This window comes from Branchiostoma floridae, chromosome 13, assembly GCF_000003815.2.
Source record: "Branchiostoma floridae strain S238N-H82 chromosome 13, Bfl_VNyyK, whole genome shotgun sequence".
Taxonomy (NCBI): domain Eukaryota; kingdom Metazoa; phylum Chordata; class Leptocardii; order Amphioxiformes; family Branchiostomatidae; genus Branchiostoma; species Branchiostoma floridae.
In genome coordinates, this window is record NC_049991.1 from 18,394,374 (window position 1) to 18,418,285 (window position 23,912).

Sequence of the window (23,912 nt, forward strand, 5' to 3'; positions counted from 1 at the left end):
TAAACTATACTGTCAAACAGCCTGGCGGTCTGAGTCACTGTCTCCTGGCGTTTGCCGGGGGCTCGACTGGTCGCCGAGGGCTCGCGACGGTCGCCGAGGGCTCACGACGTCTGCCTGGGCTTGACAGGATCGACCGAAAGTTCCCGACATCCCGAACTGAGGTCGCCGAGGCTTCCCGACGACTGCCGGGAGACCGACGGGACGCCGAGAGTTCCCGAAGTCTGCCTGGGGCCCGACGGGACGCCGAGGGTTGCAGAAGTCTACCAGGGGCCCGACAGGATGCCGAGGGTTCGCGAAGTCTGCCAGGGGCCCGACAGGATGCCGAGGGTTCCCGAAGTCTGCCAGGGGCCCGACAGGATGCCGAGGGTTCCTGAAGTCTGCCGAGGTACCGACAGGTCGCCGAGGGTTCGCGAAGTCTGTCGGGGGCCCGACAGGTCGCCGAGGGCTCGCGATGTCTGCCAGGGGCCCGACAGGTCGCCAAGGGCTCGCAAGGTCTACCGGGGGCCCGACAGGTCGCCGAGGGTTCGAGAATTCTGCACATCATACGGTAAGTTTGTGGTTTGAATGAATGATAAATAACTTTGATTGACACAAACATAAACCATGATAAACACAGCGTTTGAAAAACTTAAAACAATAGATGTAATACAGTGACAACCTTAACAACAATGACATACATCGTATGATTGGTTGAAAATAACGACTTGTGCTTGACATTCTCGTTATAATCGTGGACATGTCGTAGAAAATTCTGCTGTCTTGTTGAGACGAAAAGGATCGTCGCAGAGCCAGGTCGGCGGTAGGTTCTGTTATAGTCTCGCTCTACATCCTACGTCGAAACAAACAATCACACGACTCTGTGTCCGCGCCTAGACACAGTTGTGCCAGACACCAGGTTGTCACTACCTTCTCTTTTGACTCTTGGCACCGGTTTACGGTAAGGGTTACTCTAGAAATTACCGGCTCGCCTGAAAAGAACACAGTAGACTTTTCTCCACCGGCGAGGCGCTGAAAAATCCAGATGGCCGTCCGTCCCGCTGATTAAGGTCTGCTCAAACCGTACCTGAAACTGTATATGCCGGTCTAAGCCTCAATTACACAGGGAGCTGACTTAAGGCACCTTTTGTAAACACCGCGGGCTCACATGTGACCCTCGAGCGCAGCTGGATGTAAGTAACGGTTTCAGGGGCGTGAAGATGGCATGGCCCGGGTCTGGAACATCAGAACCCCCCTCCCCCCTACGGTTTCAGGGGCGTGAAGATGGCATGTCCCGGGTCTGGAACATCAGAACCCCCCTCCCCCTCATATAGCGACCTTGTCGCTGGGTGTAGAGTTTGGAAGTTCACGTTAACGTTCAGTCACCACAAATCAAAACAGTGAGTGAGTGAGTGAGTGAGTGAGTGAGTGAGTGAGTGAGTGAGTGAGTGAGTGAGTGAGTGAGTGAGTGAGTGAGTGAGTGAGTGAGTGAGTGAGTGAGTGAGTGAGTGAGTGAGTGAGTGAGATAGAGAAAGAGAGGTTTTCGTAAATAAAGTTGCCTTATACGCTTAAACACTCGTCAACAGAAAATAACCTTCCTGTTTTGCCGACAATCCAGGGCGGAGCGAGCTTACCATGAGGAACGCGGGGATCTGCCATGTAAAGCCGTGCAGGACACCCTCCTCAAGCCGCGCTATCCTCTGTTTACAAACGGCATTACATGCCTCATTAACGGACACAACAACATGTAGTAAAGCATGTCCCTGTGGTTGGGTACATATATCATCGTTATAAACTGCAGATCCTTATCTTAGCTATAGTGACCAGATATTGTAGTGGTCTCCTACAGGCTTCATTGGTTGACGAAACTGAAATAAAGATGATTGAGAAATATGCCACTGTGATTGCCAATTTGTCCCTCTCTGAGCTTCTCATCGTCCCTATCTGTGCAATTATTGCTACCTTTAAGCAACCAGTGTCGACTAAGGGGCAGAAGCACCATCATTGAATATCACAATACAAGAAACTTGTTTTCGGTGATGCGTGATGCGGGTTTGATCCTATATATATATTTGTTTCGAGATCACAGAAAAAAGTATGTAAATGTATACAAGACAGGGGAATCGCGTCCATTGGAATCGAGTTGTCCATTGGAACCATAAGAACAAATCTTAAAGCTCTATAAACCTTTTTAAATTCAAAAAAGTTTTCAATGAAAATTTTATGTGCTAGGAGAGTCACTAAAGGTTTGAAATTCAGGTAATAAGATATGCTAAATCACAGATACTCAAGCAGCTGGATATGATTTTTGGAAACGGTCAGACGTTTCAGGTAGCTTCATCTACGTTCTCGGTGATCTGTTGAAGAGCTGTTTTTTTTTACCAAAAAAATGATATGCAGGTGATGTAAAGACGGCTTGTAGATACGTTTTGCTTGCAGAATAAGGGTCATGATTGTTTTCGAGGACGTTGGATAGCGTTTGCAACAGTTTGAAATATACCATAACACCAGAATCCCAGCCGACCTCCTTCCTGTAAGTTATTCTATGGACGCTAACGAAGGAAAACACGGAGATTATGTAGGATCAACAGGCGGGAGCCGGGGAGGTACAGGGGGCATGCAATACTCCACCAGCTAGGCTACATTAAACTCTTCTGATGGCTGAAAAGTAGTAGTACTAATAATACTAGTAACCACCTGATTCACCTTTATCCGCGGGGTAACCTATATCCGTTGACTGTACTTAAAAACAATGTTTGAATTGATGTTAAGTCGATGGCCCATGGGAGCAAGTTGCATGTTTAAATGTTACAGTTTGAAGCCATAATCTGAAGACTTGATATTTCTAGATACATTTTTTTTTCAAATCAACGGATAAAGGTTACCGGGCGGATAAAGTTGAACTAGCGTGTTACTAGTTTACAGCGATCAAAGAAGCCTAGTGTACATTAGCAAGAGGAATAAATGTGAATACTGGCCGAATGGTACAATGGTTTGCAAGAGGGGTTAGCCCTGTTGGCCAACATGTTCTCCCCTGGCCATTCAGTGCACAGTTTCTACTATTTCTTCAGGCACCAAACGTGTCTGGTGGTGACTATAGGTTTGTTACTGACATTTTTAAACAACTATCGAGTACTTACATTGCTTACCGTATTCGTTTCGATGTCTCTTTGACACCTTAGTCAGATATTCTAACTGGAGTTCTGCTTCTCACCACTATATGTAGTAGCCAATGTAGGTGGCGCTTTTGCGGTGAGAAAACAATCCCAAACGTGGCTAAGCTTGTACACCCCCTCGTCGAACCGTGTGTGCAAAAATAATTCTCCTATATTCTACCAACCTGATGAAACTATTTTCGGTTTGTTACTAACCGCTGTCACCCAACCCCAACGGCCAATCACCCTTGTCGATAAACAGTTTGTCATCAGATGTGGCCTGACATTGACTCAACACTACCATCAGATATGGGCTGTATACTGTAACAGAATATACGTTAGTCTGGGCTGTTTTAGATAAAATGAAAAATACGAGGAGCGGGGAAAGAGACAGAAGTTAAACGATGGGAGGGGGGTTCTTTTACGTAACAGATGATGGTGTTGTTTTTGTTCAAAGCCTTTACACACATAAACATACCGCACACAAACACAAACACTCACACATATAAATACACACACACATACACACACACACACACACACACACACACACGTTCACACAAACACACACACACACACGCACACTCAACACACGCACACACACACACGCACATTTATATATGTATACACGCACACATACATACACACACAATACACAACACAAAAACCAAAATTACACACACACATGTGCAAACATTCACACATGTATACACACAAACATACGTATGTGTGTCCATGTAAAATTAAAATAATTGGTTCCAGCATGCTGCTTGATCTTGCAGCCTATAAGATAATTTCACGGTATTTAGAGTTTCCATGAACAATAGATTCATTTCCTTCCAGGACAGCAGACAGAGCGACCCTGAGGTACAGTTTGCTGTGTTTTTTCAACCCACATTACCGACAGGGGAACAGATATTTACAGCCAATTCCCGCGGTTTTAAACCCGGAACATTGCCGCCGCCATTTTTTACAGTACTCCTGAGAAGTCTGACGACACGTTCCCGACCCTTGTGTTGTAGGTTTAAGGAGCTAGTCGTAAAGTAGAAAGTTGAGTCCACCACCGGACCCTTGACGCGTTAGTGTTTCCGAGTCTGTGGCTTACTTCATGCCAAGAGAAAATACAATAGCTTCCGGTGGGGCTAAAAACTTTGTCTGATGAAAGGAACATATTAATGATTCGGTCTGGCAGTAAGTAGATGTATCCCGACCAGTGCACGGAGTGACCTTGTTGTTCTGTTTGAGAATTTCGTTGGTATGCTGGCTAATAATTTCTGACATCTCCAGAGGGAGCTGCCCAAAATATTTGGGACTTAATGGGGACATCTGAAGACTATACCAGACTGGCACTGTTTGGGATTACGGATGAGAAAACTTCCGAAGTAAGGAGACAGAAAAGCTAGGTGGCGAACAAAACAAATGCATACACTAGCACAAAGGGGTCAAATTTCTTGTAAACTTGGACTTGTAGTTCTCATAAAAAGTTCTCCTAAAAAAGTTGTTTTTTCTTCAGATCCGAATCTGCATTTAGATCCTCTCAAAGCTTAGCCAGTAATTCCTTGAGTCAATATTTTATCAAAATAATCATTATCATTAAAATCCTTAATCATTAAAATCATTATCATACCTTTTGTTTTAGCTGTCTTATCGCACAAAATAGTACGTTAGTACTTTTGAAAATGTGGCCTTTGGTGCGGGGGTTAACAATTAAATTGAAAGTGAAATAGAATAGAATAGAATAGAATAGAATAGAACGGAAAAAGGATTGAATAGAATAGAATAGAATAGAATGGCGTAGAGTAGAATAGAATAGAGTAGAATGGAATAGAATAGAATAGAATAGAATGGAATGGAATAGAATAGAATAGAATAGAATAGAATAGAATAGAATAGAATAGAATAGAATAGAATAGAATAGAATAGAATAGAATAGAATAGAGAAAGGAAACAAATACGTAATTTTGTGTTTATTGCTCAAGCATCTTCATCTGGTGAAGATCTTAGATGCAGGAGCAGATTTCTTTCGAACGTCTTGAGGTCCTGGAGCTCGTTTATAAGACGCGAGATCCTTATCTCCACCCAAGTCAACTTGACAGCTTCATCCGAATCTTCGCGGGAACATCAACAGGTGTTCCGGCTTAGACGTGGGAAATATTTTCCTCTCCGGTCCTCTCGCTTCAGCATGACGAACCGTGCCTCACACAGGTGACAGTTCTCGGCCTCCCGACACGCCGTCGTCCCCTCCCACGGGACCAGGTGAGTGCGCTGCTGCCCGACGTCCCCCCTCGCACCGGTGCGATCGTGTGCGCTGCCCTCTGCACCCGACCGGAGGAAACTTTACCAAAAGCAACAGCAGGAGGTCCCCGAAGATGCAGCGGCGCTGGAGGCAACACGGCCGGGGCCGTCCCTGGAAGTAATTGCGATACTGTGCAAATAAACTCCGGCCTTCTAACAGCAGAACTCGAGCCGCAAGACAAGCAGGATTCAACTTGGGTGTTCGGAGGTCGAAGACACGCGGAGAAGAGCTCTTTAAGGCGTTATCTTTGAGACCGTCGGCAATAGAAAAGTAATCCAAACGAAAACACAGAACACATGTAGAGCTATACGTCTGGGCAGTTCTCTCACTGATTCAAGGGCAAGGCAGATGAATAGTGTCAGTTTTGACAACACAACATACATTCATAACAAACATGTTTCCAATGATAAAACATAACATGGACACTTATATCATCCTGACTTACAACTTAAAATAATATTCCGTGGTTTGCTACTTCTTTGTTTATCTTCTGGTTAGACGTATTTAATTAGATTCCCTTTTCATACGCAGTGCTTAAATTCCTTGATGGAGGAAGATTAAAGTACTTACGAAATCGGTTAAAGCTTAAAATAAACAATCCACAAATGGGCGAATCAGTGGTAGGCTATAAGACTTAGTGTAGATGTTGTTTATTCATCAAGTTTGTTGATTAATCAGATTTGTTATTACAAACACGCACACACATACACAAACACACATACAAACATTAAACAAAATACCTATATACTGAATTCGAAGATAATATGCAAAATCGTAATGCCCAAACCAGTGGCGGTGTTGAAAGTTTAAAGACAGGTTAGTGGTTTTAGTTTGACTTTCAATACTTGACGGTTTACTTGGCAACTATTACTAACCTAAACTTAGTATAGATCATTTAAGGACAAGTTCTTTGTACCAGTCAACTCAAAAAGCCAAAGAAAATTTCTGTTCGCTGCTGCTTTATTTCTGATGAAAATAGAACACCTGGCGACAAACCTACTATGATATCCAAGGGTGGCATTTCCGACAGGTTCAGCATCTAAGTTACAGAACCATTCCGCCCCCCTCCCCCCTTCCTATGGCCGTGCACTGTTACATCGGTACGTGCCAGCCCCGGTCCCGGTACGGACCCGTGTCCCGGTAGGTATGCCGCGGGTCTGCTGCACAGGCAGATAAAAATAGACGGACCCAGCCCGAGAAGGGAACACCGCAACAATATCTTTCAACACGTCCGGCCCTTGGAGAAAAATGGGGCCCACCGAGAGATCTTCCAATTGGAAGTGTGACCTTGGATGGCGTTTGGCATTTTAACTATTTTCCGATATCTTTTCGTGGGAGAGGACGCTGCGTACGACCTGAATTATGTTTCCCTTCAACACTTTTATTATCTCTTTTTATTAGCTATCACATATCACATAACTGATAAGCAAATTTGTTACATCTGTAGGAGTCATTCCACAAGGAACGATGCTTTTTACTTGAGATCGTTCGACATTTTCGTCACTTATTCTTCTTTCATCCTTTCCTTCTTCAACAACTAAAATGTTGTTGTCGTAATAATTGACTAGGCTTGAATATACAATCTGTAGTCTCTGTCCATTCTCTTTCATGATTTCTGTATCTTTTTGTTCGCCACAGAGGCAAATTCGCCACCATGGACGAAATGTACAGAATAGCAGCCGACACCGCCTATCAAGCGCAGCTCTCCCTTCCTTCTTCAGCAATTAAACGGCTGTAGTAAACAACACGGCTAAACGTTCCACTCTTCACACCCCTCCACCCATTCACTGTCTCCCCTTTCCTAACCCCATCCATCACTCCAACAACGAGCCTGTCGGGCGGTACTTACTCCAGACTCGCCCAGGCCAACTCGCCCAGGAGATCCCCCTGCTCGACACGCTAGAACCCAGCCGATTTATACGATTACCGACTGTTGACACTGCCAGGCTTGGGCGGTGTAGGCCTCGCATTCCTCCGCAAATTTTCCCGACTCTCGTCCTCCATTAAAAGATCAGAATCAAGCTTAAAATATCTGCAGGCAGGCCCTGCGCGGGACGGCGTCGAAAGGCACTGTCCAGGCGATGTTGTCGGCACTAGGGCACGGGTCAGGCCGGGTAGAACTGGGGGAAAGGGTGGCAATGGAACAGTTCAGTAGGTTGTCGCCAGCAGTGGAGCATTGTATGAAAATATTGTTTGATAAACGTAGATAATGATTCTTCGTCGAAAAAAAATATGTTCATATCAGAGTGATTGAATATGCGAAATGCCGCTTTGACTTAGCACAGAATCTGGGAAACTGTACAGTTATGTAAATTATCTATAGCTGCCACATTTTGTCGATTATGGAATTTGTATTGGGGGAGATAAATACAGAAGAAACCACAGGACTCAGTCTTACCAATGCCAATTCGACAATATATTTCTTAATCGAAACAACATGTGAAAATGTTGTATCTTAAAAATTTTAATGGAATTGAATTAAATGTAAAACTCTATCGATACAGTTATGAACTGACTCGACGACGAGTATCTCACTGCATGAAGCTGTGGCGCGTCGACGGCGTCGCTGCTGCCGAGTGATTTGACTGAGCATTATAAGAACTGTATGGATAACAACTAATCTTATTATGTTTTTGCTTTGTCAGCTGTAATTATCATTTTCAGAGGTGATGTTGGAAATTATCTACCTGCTAGAGTGCATCATTTTTGTGTCCTGTATGTTCTTTTGTTGATTAATAAATATAAAAAGAAATCCTTGACTAGCCGTCCTCAGGCCGGGACGCCGCCCTGATCATGACCGGCGGGTTGAGAGGAATGTGGACGGGCCGAGGAGCCCAAGGTTCCCGAGGATGTTTTCATTCCTGTCTGACAGCGCAGCTGAACGGGAGGGTCATCCGGGGGTGAAGACTTCTGCCATGTCAGGAAGGAACGCACACAGAACGTACATCGTTTATTAGTTTCTTTTCAAATAGGAGAAGAAGAAAAGTGCTATTGTATTGCTAACATTAACACGTAAACAATCAACCGTTTCTATAAAGCAGCTGGTTCGAACACGAAGATTGCATTGTATGATTGTATTACGTCAAAAAGCAGTTACTCAAGCAACTGGATATGATTTTGGAAATATTCTTGTGTAGCTGCTCCTTAGCATATCTTATCACCTGGATGTCTAACTTTCATTGACTTATTTTTGTATTACTTACTTACTTGTACGTTAAATGTCCTCAGTTGTATTGTACCTAAAAATCTTAGATGTAGATGTAGATCATCATTAATAAAACGTGGTACTATTCATCTGCCGCTGCCCCAGAAGACGAAATCATTGGTGTACTTGCATGCATGAGAAAGATCATCTATAGACTAGACACTTTTACGTTATTTATCGTGTAGCCGTACACGCAATTAGCTTTTGTACACTAGTTTGCAAATAAACATATGCTTCGAAGTTATTCAATTAGGTAAGCTAGACCACACCATAAACACAACTTTGACGAGGCACGCTCAAAGCTACATGTAAAAGTAAGACAAAAGAATTATCAAAGGGTAGACTTTAACTTGGGGACCAATTTGATAGAACGATTATTGTGTTAGTTGGTTAGGTCAGAAAAAGACACACAGAAGAACCCCCCCCCCCCCCCCCCAAAAAAAGTACAGTAGAGTTTGGTTTGGATATGAGATGGACCCGAAGTGGTGGGTACTGCACCTAACCGATCAGTGCTTTAAATTGATCTGGATAACTGTGTTAGTGGGCAGATAAGTCGGTAAGGTTATATAACATCCCTTGTTTATGATTCACAATTGAAAATAGTGCAAAAATACTTCAAAAGTGTATTATGTAGCACATCCCTTGCAACACTCTACCAACGTCTCTGGACACATGTATGTATGACTGAGGTATCCACACCCCATGCATCGTCAACTGGTATAAAACAAGCTTACCAAAATGATCTGTGTCACTACCCCATAATCACCCTGATCGTGCTAGAGTAAACATTTGCAGTCACCATCTTTCTTGGAACAGATGATAAGGGATAGGAGCGCGTGTATAGTATGCCAAAAAGCAGTTATTCAAGCAACTGGATATGATTTTGGTTTAGAAACGTCAGAAGTTTCAAATAGCACCCGCTATCTTTGGTCAGTGACACTGAAGTGATCTGGGACAAACTGGTCTTTTATACCCCCTTTATAACTATGAATGCAAACAAGTGTCATAGTCTGTATAGACTTTGGTGTCCAAAAGGAAACAAGGTAAGACAAAGTCACTCTGAAGACACTTTTGGATAATAGTGTGTGTTTGGGAGATAATATATTGTCACTTATATATAGCAAGAAGAAATTTATTTCACGACAATTGTACACGGAAAAATGTATGACAACTATTACACAAAGTACAAAAGAAAGGCATAGAATAAAACACAACATTCTAATTACTATAAAAACAAAGGCTAGCATACGTTTTTGATATAGTGTTACTATGCTAATGACACTATTTAATGTGAGTTTGTGAGAAGATATATAGTCACTTTATTGCAAGAAGAAATTCATTTCACGACAATTGTACACGGTAAGCTGTATGGCAACAACTATTACACAAAATACAAAAGAAATGTATGGAATAAAACACAACATTCTAGTTACTATAAAAATAAAGGCTAGCATAAGTCTTTGATATAGTGTTACCATGCTAATGACAATGTGTGTGTTTGAGAGATAATATATTGTCTCTTAAGAAGGAATCTATTTCACGACAATCGTACACGGTAAAATGTATGGTATCAACTGTTACACAAAGTTCAAAATAAAGGTACGGAATAAAGCGCAACATCCTAGTTAGTATGAAAATAAAGGCCAGCATAAGTCTTTGATATAGTGTTACCTGCTAATGGCACTCTTTAGGCTTACAGACTGTAAGGTAATGTGCTTCATAATTACATTATTGTAGCGATGTTATCGTCTCTATCACGGGTTGATAGGGCTTATAGGCTTGGGCTGTGTCTGAGCTGGTGTCCCCAGTCTGGCCAGCACGTAAGCTAACTCGGCCGTAAGACAATACCGACGCCCTGGTTACTTTTCCACGAAGATGTCCACGTATATGTGTAGTGTGTGTAGAGAAAATATATATTTTTCATATCGTGTATTAACTTATATATTCATTTACGTGTTGCGATACTTGTACAATTTACATCAGTACAAAATTATATAGGTACAGATACAGATACAGATATCTCTCTCTATATATAGAGAGAGAGAGAAAGGGGGAGAGAGAGGGGGAGAAATAGAGACAGAAAGAGAGAGTGGGGTAGAGAAAGAGATATACAGATACATACGAGCATTTTAAAGGAATTCTGAAAACTAGTCTACACACAAACAGCAGTGTTTCAATTACAGTAATCGAAAAATCTTGGCATTTATTGTCAAGAATTACGCTTTGAAATCAAGAAATAATCGAGTCCCGAAAGATAACAAGAAGTTTCCACAAAAACGTACGATATCTTTGAATGTTGAAATACACTATCAATCATACTATCACGTGATTTGTAGTGAACTTTAAGTCGACAGTTGCAACAGAAAAGTTGCACAACCAGACGAAGAAAATATTGCCAGTTCGTAATCTTATTGATATAAAGAAGATTATCGCCGTATTCACGCTGTATCCTTTCTTCAAATAGCCAAAGCTCTTGCTATCGTCACTCGTCAGGACGTTAACAATGTATATGCAAGTCCTTAAACTGTGCTGCAATTTGGCCCGGTGCTTACATGTATATTTATATATAATGCGTCGTAGTGAAAGGCAAGTGTGCAGGAATAGGCGTATGTGCGAATCCGCAAACACAGTAAAAAAAGTAGTAGCAAGACCTACATGTATATGGGATTACATTGTCGTGAATACATTTCATAGGCTAGTTCATTTTCATATAGACTTAGAATTCGGCATACCCACAGCAAACAGTACTTGAAACATTTCATACAATTTTTTTTGCTGACCATCGACTTAGTTATTACATTCTATTATTTTAGACACAAGGCTATATGTTGAGTGATACAAGTTCGCTGAGGGAATACGAAATGAGCATTTGTACCTGCAAGCAGTATGTTTCAGCCAATTACTTACATCACTAACATAGATACCCCATTCTGTACGGTTGTATCACAAGAATCGCCCGCATACATGAGAAATGTACAATGGTTTAGAAAGAAACATACAGAAAGTTTAACGTTCAGTGTTAAATTTGACATTTCGTTATTCAAGACTGGGCATGCGCCTCCACCAGCTTTCTTCATATATCATTTGTCTCATAATTTAAGTTGATCATTTTAGTTCCTTCTGTGACAAGTATACGTATTGTTTATATTTCGCTTCATTTTGTATTTTGTTTACTTTTATGTTTTGTGTATGAATAGTGGTGGCGCTAATAATATAAGTTTGTCAACTTGAGTGCACCATTACGTCTGCCATACCGGTCTGTTTACTTATAATTTTTGCCCACCCGAGCTAAGTACAGGTCACAACAAGACAATATATATAAGATATCACAGATCTAGTCTAACACAGAAGTTGGACTTATTTTTGCGTTTCGTGGTGATGGTGAGAATGCAGAACTGTATGGGTTTAGCAACAGTCAGTATGTCAAAACGCACGAGGAATATAAATTTGTCAGTGCTACTAATATGTCTGCAGTGATAGAATCTACCTTCTATATAACTAAATAGAGTATTTCTATTGTTAACAGACTTAGTACAACCATATACGTAAAGTGCACTTCATCTTCTGTTTAAGGTACAAAATTAACAAACTCTTGTTCTAGAGGAGTGCGGTTGTGCCTTCCTGATAAAAAAAAGAACAATGTTAGGGGTCAAGCCCCGGTGTCAAACGGTGAGGTCAGCAGGCCCCGGGCACAGGGATCAAATTACGGCCGCAGTCGAGGGATTAGCTGTCTTCGAGATGCACAGCGACGTTTATGTCAGGAACAATTACGCACATAAGTGGGTTATGGTCAAGTATGCGCCCAGAGCTACCCGGCAAGATTAGCAACAAAGTAAAAAGGAATGCGAGGCGCACTTGCTCTTTTCGGTCTTATCGTTGACATTATTAGACGTGAACTTCAGGGTGAGTCGCGGTGTTTTTGGAGCTATCCGTGTCAGGGCATCTGATTTTTGTTATGTACACAACGTCCTTGACAATGTTCGAGGCATAAAGAAAGAAGTAAATGGTCTTAAAACTTGTGTAAAAACATCTTGACACGCTCTTTTGTTTGTCAACCTTCGTTCATCGCATTTTTCAGCCTATAGTCCGTCAAAAAGGCAGAACAAACGTATAGTTTGTTCCTTTAAGAAAATAAAAAGCAAGTGGTCTTAAAACTTGTGTGATTTCATCTTGACACATTCTTTTGTTTGTCAACTTTTGTTCATCACATTTATAAGGCAATAGTCCGCCAATAAGGCATAACAAACCTACAGCTTTTTCCTTAAAGAAAACAAAAAGCAATTGGTCTAAAAACTTGTGTAAAAACAAGCTTGACACGACCATTTGTTTGACAACTTTTGTTCATCTTTTTAGTTGTCAACGTTTTTCAGGCAACAGTCCGCCAATAAAGCAGAACAAATGCACAGCTTTTTCCTTGAGACCCATTAACCACCAGTACTTGAACTGACTGAAAGCGATTTTTTAAAAACGTTTGTAGACTTAATTTTGTCAAATGTCAAGCTTAAACGTTTCTTTCTTTGCCAGTGAATAGCAAGGACGTCCATTAGAATACCCCGAGCGCAGAATGGCCTTGGACAAAGCGCAGCGGGAATTGCTCAAGCCCCAAGCGAATTCCATTATCTTGTAGCCAAGTTTCCTTGGTGTTTGTTTATCAAAACAGAATTTAGCGGAGAGACCATTACGGAAATCAGTAAGAGATCTACAGCAGGGTGTAACCGTAGAGGCGCGGCTCCATAACCAAGTTACCGCAAAGTTCCTTTCACTTGTTCTTAATCCAAAACTGTTTTTATCAGAGTCTAGTCCTCACATGACCCTACCTTACCTTATGGGTATAGTTTTATATTTACTATTAGTAGATAAGGTGTTCTTATTCAGAAATGGGACACAAAAGTGAATTGTTGACATTGTCAGGATCACATTTGGGTGGTAAATGGCTTCCGTGTGAAGGGGCATTCTTGTCCGTAAAGATGTTAGGGGATTGTGACAATTTCGGTTAACTGGTTGAAATCAGCGGACACAAAGCCGGCACGATTGACTGACACTTTCGCCCAGCCGGTTGAGAAACTCCTTTGTGACACTGCGAGGAAAGAGAACAGGCGTAAGGCCACAGAAAGTAAATTTTGTGAATGACATCAACGCGCTCATTAATTTTCGCCTGATTTCAGGGGAAAAAAACAAGATTTTTTTCCTCTTCGGGTATGGTCACATAGACCAAAAGGGGCAAACATGTTGTGTTGTAGCCTAATAATCATACTTGTAGAAGTGACACTAGGGATGTAGCCATGGATATGGTTGCAGAAACTTGTTGGATAGTTGTAAAAGTGCATCCAATATGGTAGCCATAGTTGTCAACTTGGCAAGTGAATCCAATGTACCACACTAGTATCACTTTTACTACAATAATTAACTTCAGGAAAGAATGCCCTGTTAGTTGTGATGCCACGTTTTGTCACTTCAAATATTCTTACGACGTTTATGGTGTCTATTTTACAAATTTAGCCATCCAGTTTTTTTTACCCATCTTGTTTTATTCGCCCTATCTCATTATTTTTGCACTCTGCATAGGATGCCATCCATAAAACTTACTTGCTGTGGCCTAAGTTGGAATGTCGAGGTACGGAAATGGCTGGAAATTCAATTGTAGCCAACCTTTATATGTGCTTCATTCATGTTGGGCAGAGTACAGCACAAAAATGATTAGTCTATGACGTCAGGGCGTCTTAAGAGGTTTCTTGACGGCTAATATAGCAAAAAAGAATGTTTACTGGTTAAGGACTCAATTGTTCATATGGAATTTAATAATTTTCGGCCGTGGCCTCTCTTATTTTCCCACCACTTCTGAAATCCAACTTGCAGGCGTCATTCGCATATTGCAAAGGGCGTTGAACCCAGTTTGTGATATTTATCATTCTATTTTTACGTTCTTTCAACGATTGATGTTATAGAAAAAAAGAACGTTTACTAGCTAGTTAAGGACTCAATTGTCCATATGGAATTTAATAATTTTTGGCCGTGGCCTCTCTTATTTTCCCACCACTTCAACAAACCAAGTTGCAGGCGTCATTCGCATATTGCAAAGGGTGTTGGACCTGAGTTTATGGTATCATGTTATATTTACTTTCTTTCAACGATTAATGTTATAGCAAAAAAGAAATGTTTACTATTTAAGGACTCAATTGTCCATATGGAATTTAATAATTTTCGGCCGTGGCCTTTCTTATTTTCCCACCCCTTCTGAAATCAAAGTTGCAGGCGTCATTCGCACATTGCAAAGGGCGTTGAACCCGCGCTACCCAGTTTATGATATCTATAATTTTATGTTTACTTACGTCTAATGATTTTTATTCAAGTTTCAAGTTTATTCAAAACCAAAATGTGCGTTGCAGCCATATTGGCTAAATTACGCAACAGATTCACATAGCATATAAGAGACGCCAATTTTCCGCTAACAACTGTTTCTAATACACGTTAAAAGTTACATATTAAGTCGACATATATATATATATATATATATATATATATAGAGAGAGAGAGAGAGAGAGAGAGAGAGAGAGAGAGAGAGAGAGAGGGAGGGAGAGAGAGAGAGAGAGAATAAAATTGGGTTCTATAGTGTCCACTATGTCACATAACTATGATTAATGTTATAGCGATGAAGCTTAGACATGCTGGTTAAAAGATAAACAAATACGATACAAAAATGGCAGTTAGTCACTCAAGCAACGATATGATTTTGGAACTGGATGTGATTCTCTAAAATAACATTGAGTTGCCCGAGTAACTGTTATTTAGCGGGGTGATCTTATTTGTAACTTTTATTGTAAATCTTATAATTGCAGTTAATGTAAATTGATTAAAATCTAAATACGCCCAACATTGTTTTTCTAAGTATAATGTCGTCAAGAAATTGATAAAAATGGACTAGAAATGTAATGCAATCGTCTTGACTTTCCTAGTTGAACGATTTGAACCCCCAAATCTGACGACGATAATTTCAGATAATTTTCTATCATCTTTCTTGAATTAGCTGTAATAACTCCGTAGCGACAGCGAAAGTTACTCCGCCGTATCATTACAGTCTCGTGTCGTCTCACATGTCTACACATCTGGACTCTTTCGACATGACAAGCTGTCTGATGTACACAAACTAGTTGGGATGTGTGCGTTTGTCCTTAAGTCCCCTTTGCATTGGATGGATACCAGATTGAGAAGTTTGATTTCTATGATCTACGACTTTCTGAATTGATCATGAACCATGTTATAAAAGTATGATTTAAAAGCGAAAACACATAATAATTTAGTCATCACCGCGGCCTGAGACAACGATTGAATGAATGGATGGATGGATGGATGGATGGATGGATGGATGGATGGATGGATGGATGGATGGATGGATGGATGGATGGATGGATGGATGGATGGATGGATGGATGGATGGATGGATGGATGGATGGATGGATGGATGGATGGATGGATGGATGGATGGATGGATGGAAAGATGGATGGATGGATGGATGGATGGATGGAAAGATGGATGGATGGATGGATGGAAAATTGAATGATATAAAAGTATAATTTTAAAGAGAAAACAGGTGATACTTAAGTCATGACTCAGATATGAATGAATGCGCGAATAAATGAATGGATTGATGAATTAGTGAATGAATGAATGAATGAATAAATGCATGGTTTGATGAATGCACGAATGAATGAATGAATGAATAAACGGGTGAATGTTTTGATAAGAGATTTATTCGTGTAAAACCTGGCAGCTCTGCGGCTGAAAATAAGTTTTAAATATTAATTATTTCTATAATGTAATCATATCTGTAACATGTCTTTTTTCATGTTCAGAAAACGATACACGGTGTAGAGGTATGATTTATAGGACAACATGAAATACACAACGTAAAGAAGATTCATTGAGGGATCTGTCAAATTTTAGGCGGCTCATCTGTCGCTCAAGAATCGTCGACTCAGCTGAAAAGGGGTACCAGATAATGTAAGAAATGATTTTGAAATAATTCCTTCTGACACCATCCTACAGACGTGTCTGTGCCCCTAGTAAGGCGAAGCAAAGGTAGCTGACCCTGTCTGGAAACAATAAGAGAGCTTACACCAGTTCTAGCTCGAGTACCTGCCTGGCAGAATGACTCCCCGTGCGCATATTGGGAGCCTAATGTGTGTCAGGTTGTGGGATGCTGCGGGGTCAGCTGTTAACGATGTTTACGGTGGGATCTTGTCAGAGTCGCGCTTCTAGGCGATCGTGATCAGCGCAAGATGCACGACTATGGCGGGAAGTAATCTCCGAGCAGATGTCGGTGGTGGAAGCTTGTGCCTTTGATCATATGTCCCATTGTCTGTCCACACTCTTGATGTTTACGGTGGTATCTTGTCAGAGTCGCGCTTCTAGGCGATCGTGATCAGCGCAAGATGTACGACCACGGCGGGAAGTACATGTTACTCTCCAAGGAGATGGTGGTGGGGAAGATTTAGAACTTTTTATCGTATGCCCCGTTTTCTGTCCGCACCCCTAACCAATTTTTGCTGCAACGTCAAAGAATATATCGTTAAGGTATGTATGTTACCGAATGTATTTTAGTAGTGATCCAAGACGACAATATAACTGTGTATGCACTGCGTTGATTTGTAAGGTAAGTGTAATTAGTCAATACTTGTGTATTTTCCCCTTCATAAACTACGTTAGAAATCAATTTGTTCCAAAGAAACACAGGCTTTACAGAGCTATCTCCACCTGGCGTTTGTCCATATAGGAACCTTTGGTTAAAATGGCAGACTATGACTTACACATTAGTAAAGCACTTAAACAGCTGATGAATAAAAATGACACAATTTCAAACGTCTGGATCTGTAAACCTTGCCTTTTTTTGTCAAAGACCTTGCATTTAATCACATCATTATTTTGATATTGAATTATTTGATCATCGTAATCATACTTTATCCACTGGTTTTATTATGATTTTAAGTTATAAAGTCTGGCATCAATTCAGGCTACTGTCCGCCATTGTTGGATTGGGGACTATCTCTTCTCAATGAATCAATTCATAAAGAATATTGGAAGACAAGTTGTATCTTCTTCATGGACAAAGATTCCCGCCAACCGTCACCAAGGTTACGAGTGTGACGTCATCCTCGTCCTCCCATCGTCTGACACCGTCCATCACGCAAGAGGGCGGCAAGCCTTCTAAAAAGACGGGTTTCAGATGGACTTATCCTCCACGTAAACATTGCCAGGGAGGTAGGTAACTCAAGACGCCCGGCGAATTCCAAGAGTCTAAGTTCGCCGGCACTTGGAAACAACTAAACAAACAGCCTGTGACCCCAGATGTGGCGGGGCGAGGGTGGTGTATACACGGGGAAGACGGGATGTTGGTCCACGGGCTTTAAAACTGATCACAGGTCACGGTGGGGGAAGGAGGGTTATGTAAAGAGAGAAGAGCGGACAGACTGAACGTTGAAGAAATGTTTCATCGATGGCGTTGAAAATCGTGGCCTAGCGGTAACAGGGTTGCTGGACGTCCTGAGTTTGAATTCCAGACTGCAGTCTCGGTGTTATGCCATTGGGACAAGCACAACATCGGGAAGTTATTGTTAACAACACGCAAGGAATGAGATTATGTGTCATTTGCTGTCTTGTGTAACCTGCACATTACAAGAAACAAGGTTAAACTATAGTAGCTATTCTGGACTTCAAGTATGATGGCTGTTCCCATGCCAAAGCTAAGTCCAATCATTTAATAATGATTGAAGAAGTTAGACGGTAAGCTTTTCGTTTCCTTTTACTTAATGCAACACGTAACAAGACCTGAAGGCCATTCATTTCAAGGTGTGACCCGAAGGCCACTCCAAGGTTACTGGTTACATTGTAACTGTAACAGCATCTCTTCTCAGCCCTGGGTCAGAAACATCATGACTGGGGACAGCTCAATTATATTGCTCACTATGGGTGGCGACTTACTGACATAGAAAACTATGACAATTTTTTTAAAGAGCTTAGGTCGGTTTGGAATTGTGACCTAAGCCTTAACAAGCGTTACACGTATGAATTTATAATACACAAGCATAGTCGTATCTAAAAGTTATCTGGCAGTGTTGTGCGGACCCCCCCTCCTCTGTTTTGTTGTTGTTTTGTATGTAGCCTCTTAGTACTATTATCTGTATAGCTATTTTTGTTATTGGTTGCCATACATTGTACCCTGTGCGATTCTTGAGCAATAAAATTCATTCATTCATAGGCACACCACGCGCCTTTCTCCCGGAGTGAGTAAGATTAATGGCCCAGGAGAACCACTTGTGCGGAGTTGTAATTGGCAAAACATTGTCAAGACAATAAGGTTGACAGAAAACTATCATGATAAAATCTTGTGAAGAGCGTAAGTCCTAGGTTCGATCCCATGGAAATGGAATTGATCTAAAATCTATCTGTCAGTACGGCACGTATGGACCCCCCTCCCCTGCCAGAGACACACCACGCGCCTTCCCCGGGAGTGAGTAAGATTAATGGCCCCGGGAGAACCACTTGTGCGGAGTTGTAATTGGCAAAACATTGTCAAGACAATAAGGTTGACAGAAAACTATGATGATAAAATCTTGTGAAGAGCGTAAGTCCTAGGTTCGATCCCATGGAATTGATCTAAAATCTATCTGTCAGTACGGCACGGACGGACCCCCCTCCCCTGCCAGAGACACACCACGCGCCTTCCCCGGGAGTGAGTAAGATTAATGGCCCCGGGAGAACCACTTGTGTGGAGTTGTAATTGGCAAAACATTGTCAGAGCAGTTCATCGCCTCATCCATCATGGCGACAAGTAGAACCGGAAGTCGCCTGACCGATGTCCATTCCCAGCATGCCTATCGACCGAAAGTGTTCGAAAGTGGACCTTTCAGTTCAGTTCAGGTTTGCATGATTTGGTGACCACATCAGAGGGTTTGTGTTGCGCTATGATGTAACGTAATATCGTCTTAAGTCATCCTTGTCACAGCAAACAACACACACAAGCACAAACCTCCGTACCCAGTCCCATCCTCGACTACATACACAATGGCACACACACATACACAGAGACACACACCGTGACACACACACACACACCACACACACTAACACACACACACACACACCACACACACACACACTAACACACACTAACACACACACATTCACGCACACGTACACAGACACACATACTTACACGCACGTACACACACGCCCAGACACACGCACACGTACACAGACACACACGCGCACACACACAAAGGTATACGGACACAGACACGTGCATACATAAAAGGTTGCTTTGCTTTTAGAAAAGAAACTCACCTGATTGTAACATCACATCGCGGAGTTACTCATATTAGCCTTTATTGCTTGGGAAGTAGAATTTGAATTTTATTTCGTATTTCTATCCTATAGTTTGTAGTTTGACCGTATGAGCGTCACTGTGGGTTTTGTTGCGTCACTACAACTTCTTCTCTTAGACCGCGCCTTGATCGTCAATGCCAACCGGAAGAGGGCGTCCTTCGTCACCAGGGATATCTCATGCCTGTGGTGGTATCTCTCAATGCTGTTCTGTTATCACAATAATGTGACAAATTTCATGGTGATTGGTACAATTAGATACGGTGGTATCTAAAACGGGTGAAATTGAACAGTCTGGTATCAAAACCTGTAGCCGTGATGGTACTGTAATGTAGAAACTTTCGCGGTGGTTTTATGTTCGCGGTTTTCATGGTGGCCCCTTCACAGCGAACTTAAATACACCGCGAACATTTTTTCCATGGCAGTAAGAGACTACAGTGTATGATGCTATCGCGAACTTAAAACCACCGCGAAAAGTCCTTTTTTCCCGCTACCGCGAAATTAAATCCCCGCGAACTTAAATGCATTTACAGTATTTAGGCTCGTAGCTAGCTACCTTGGTTTAGTGAGGAAATAGGTGTAAAGGGATAATATTGCTGTAAGGGTTCGAACCCAAAACCTTTTGATTCTTAAAGTCAGCAACTCTGACCACAGTACAGGGCCATCATACTACCATTATCAAGCCTCTTGGACCAAGTTCGATCATATTTTTCCACATAAAGAGTTTTGCTGCTACCTCACTTGTTTTGTCGTTTCTCAGTTTAAGACAACGTTGGCCATGGAGCATTACATCTTACAGGTGTAAACTCCTGTAATACAGGTGTAGAAACCTTACAGGTGCACATCGGGGAACTCTACACCTGTGCCATGGGCGGCCATGGCAGCGAAATTCCTTTGTCATGGCAGCTGTCACGCGAAAAGTTCAACTTTTCATGCTTTGCAGTAAGAGGACGCAAAATTATAATATGCATGCATCTACGTCAAATCCTTGTACTGACTTCTTCTATAAGATCTCAGGATCAACAAAGGCTAACGCTAAGTTTTGTTCTTCCCTAGAAAGTCTATTTTGTATACCTTTAGTCTAACAAAGGGAAGAAAAAAAACGACAAATCATGTCTTTTTTTACATTCTTGATTTTTTATAAGCTTTATGTGTAAAGACAGGTATATATGAAAGCCTCATAATTTAAGTACAGTTTAAGTACAGTTTAGCCAAGACAAACATTCCAGAAAAAGTTAAATTCTTCAGAAATGTCTCTCTATTTTATCGACCTTCATTCCTGACCGCTAGCCCCGTCATCTCTACCCCTGACTCTGTCAAGGTCCGAGGCGCCATTAATTAGCATACTTTACCTCCCGGCAGTCGTGGGAATCCAGGCGACGACAAACCGCTGTGGCCTTCTCACTCAAACTACAAGCTTGTTTGGGGTAACTTCTGGACCCATCTGTCACTGCTCGCGTCACACGGGGGTTCTGTAGTCGTGACGGTGTCTGGTGGCAAGGCTGGGCCCAGCGGAAACCGTGAGGCTGACACCGCGATGGAGTAGTATGTAATGTGTTGATTAATTATAGGTAAACAGAAAGCTGGATATATGGATGGATAGATAGATAGATGGAAAATGGATATATAGTTAGAAGGCAAGGCTGGTCCGAGCGGAAAACATGACGGTGAAGTATGTAGATTGATAGGTAGACAGAAAGCTGGATAGATAGATGGATAGATAGATGGATAGATAGATGGATGGATAGACGGCTGATGGCAAGGCTAGGCCCAGTGGAAACCACGTTGAAGTACCATGTAATGCGTAGATGGATTGATAGATAGACAGAAAGCTGGATTGATGAATAGATTGATAGATGATTAGATATATAGATGGACAGATGGATAGATAGAATAAAGTCATGTGGCTAAATAGATAGATGAAAAGGTAAGAAGTTGGATAGATAGACGGATAGATAGATAGATGAATGGGTGGCTAGATAGATAGATAGACAGATAGATTGATAGATGGATAGATAGATGGCTGGATGGATAGATAGATAGATAGATAGATAGATGGATGGATAGATAACTGGATAGATAGATTGTTAGGTCGAATAGATAAATATCTATCTATCTATCTATCTATCTATCTGTCTATATATCTGTCTGTCTGTCCGTCTGTCCGTCCGTCCATCCATCCATCCATCCATGACATTTTTCAAGGGTCCCAATAGCGTTGTTTTTTCGGTTAAGTTGTTTCCCCTTCATCCCTGACTCGAGAGGGAAGTCGGCTCATGAAGGCATGGGTTTCCTCGCCCTGCTCTAGAGGCGCCGCCTGCGGATGTCTTCAGCACTGCAGCAAGCGACTAAGTTTGGCATCTGATGTGGAACTATCCGAGGTGTCCAGAATTACATAGTATTACAAGTTTCTCTTGACAGACTTTTACTTCTAAGTGGAATACAGATCTCCATAAGTTAAATGCAAATAATGATGATTACTAATACTATGCTAATAAGGATAACTATAAGTAAACTAGCTCCTTTATAAAGCCAAGCTAAAACGTTGACTGGGAGTTTGGTGCAGTTAGAGCGCCTCCTAGCGGGATGGACGAGACAGCAACCCGGGCAATCTTTTATTTTATTAACTTTTTCAACCTCACATGCTAAACTAGGAAGTGAACACTGTCTCTGACCGATTCAAACAAAGTGGGTTCATTAGAGACAAAAAAAGCAACGACAACAAAAAACATTTTCAAGTCATCATACTTTTATTGTGAATTATTAAGTTGTACATTCAAGAGCCCAGCTCGTATTTGTGAATATTGTATCATGTAAGGTCAAAATCGGACCTGAATCTTTGATATTTCCTAACACAACATTAGGACTCAAATAGGTATACTCAAATGTAGTAGGCATGGACTTGAAATGTTATAAGGAAAAAAATTATAGCGGGCATACTCCACTATAAACTCCCCTCTGCACTGCCTCCATTTCAAAGTGTTTTCAATGAATCTTTGAATTGTAGTATGACAAATGCAGTGGTGTACTTCAAGGTTATCTACAAGAAGAGTTTCTCACTGGATGTTGAACACTAATTTTCTTCTAAAATGCATCACAATTCGACAGAAATGTTAACTATTTCCTCTTAGTTATCCGGTACAATTTTTCCTTGATATGTGCTCCTAAAACCAAATACTGGACAAGCGACCTTTCTTGCTTTACTGTGGTTACTGAGGCTGTCAAACAACAGTTCATTTGTTAGATAACAGTTCACCATTCAAGGTCATACTAAAGGACACGCCCGTCCGCATATGCAAATTTCTAGAAGCAAGATGGCGGTCGTGCCGATGACGTCATCTCCGAACAAAGATGGCGGCCGCGCTGGTGACGTCATCACCGAACAAAGATGGCGGTCGCGCCGGTGACGTCATCATCAGCGCATGTGTGGATAATCGCAGCGGCCTAGCACCTTGCCCCTGGGCGCCAGACAGGACAGGCCGTCGGCGCAGGGGCAGCGCCAGAAGCGTCTCGGGGCGTCCAGCGGATAGGGCAGGTAGTCCCCGGCGATGTGGCAGCGGTCGCCCCGCAGGCCCATCGGCTTGCAGACGGGGATCCCCGAGAACAGGTCCCGTAGGCCCAGCGGCGCGCAGCACGACTTCTGGCCCCGAGCCTGGATACACTGGCGATCGCTCTCACATACCTGCGGCAACACAACAGAGGCATCGTCAGAAAAATGGACTCAATATTTGTTTGTTTGTTTAAACCTTTATATAGCATTTCCAGCCCTGTAGCCTTTACCTGTTTTAAGAAGAGGGAAGATTTTCTGTATATAAGATAGAATTGACATTTGTTGGGCATGGATAAATGTTATTGTCATCTACTCTCCAAGCAGAGGTTAGGCTCCCGGCTGTTTTTTAACGT

The 23,912-nt window shown here is 41.9% G+C and overlaps 1 protein-coding gene across 4 annotated transcripts in view; it reads right to left on the reverse strand.

Annotated features, from left to right (window-relative positions):
* Nucleotides 1–22,740: 22,740 nt before the first annotated feature.
* Nucleotides 22,741–23,912, reverse strand: part of LOC118429785 (toxin MIT1-like) — a 25,995-nt gene continuing 24,823 nt past the window's right edge. For all 4 annotated transcript variants that reach the window (XM_035840421.1, XM_035840420.1, XM_035840419.1 and 1 more), the window contains exon 2: nt 22,741–23,691. In XM_035840421.1, the coding sequence (XP_035696314.1) occupies nt 23,425–23,691 (267 nt within the window). In that variant the 3' untranslated portion in view covers nt 22,741–23,424. The remainder of the gene's footprint in view (nt 23,692–23,912) is intronic.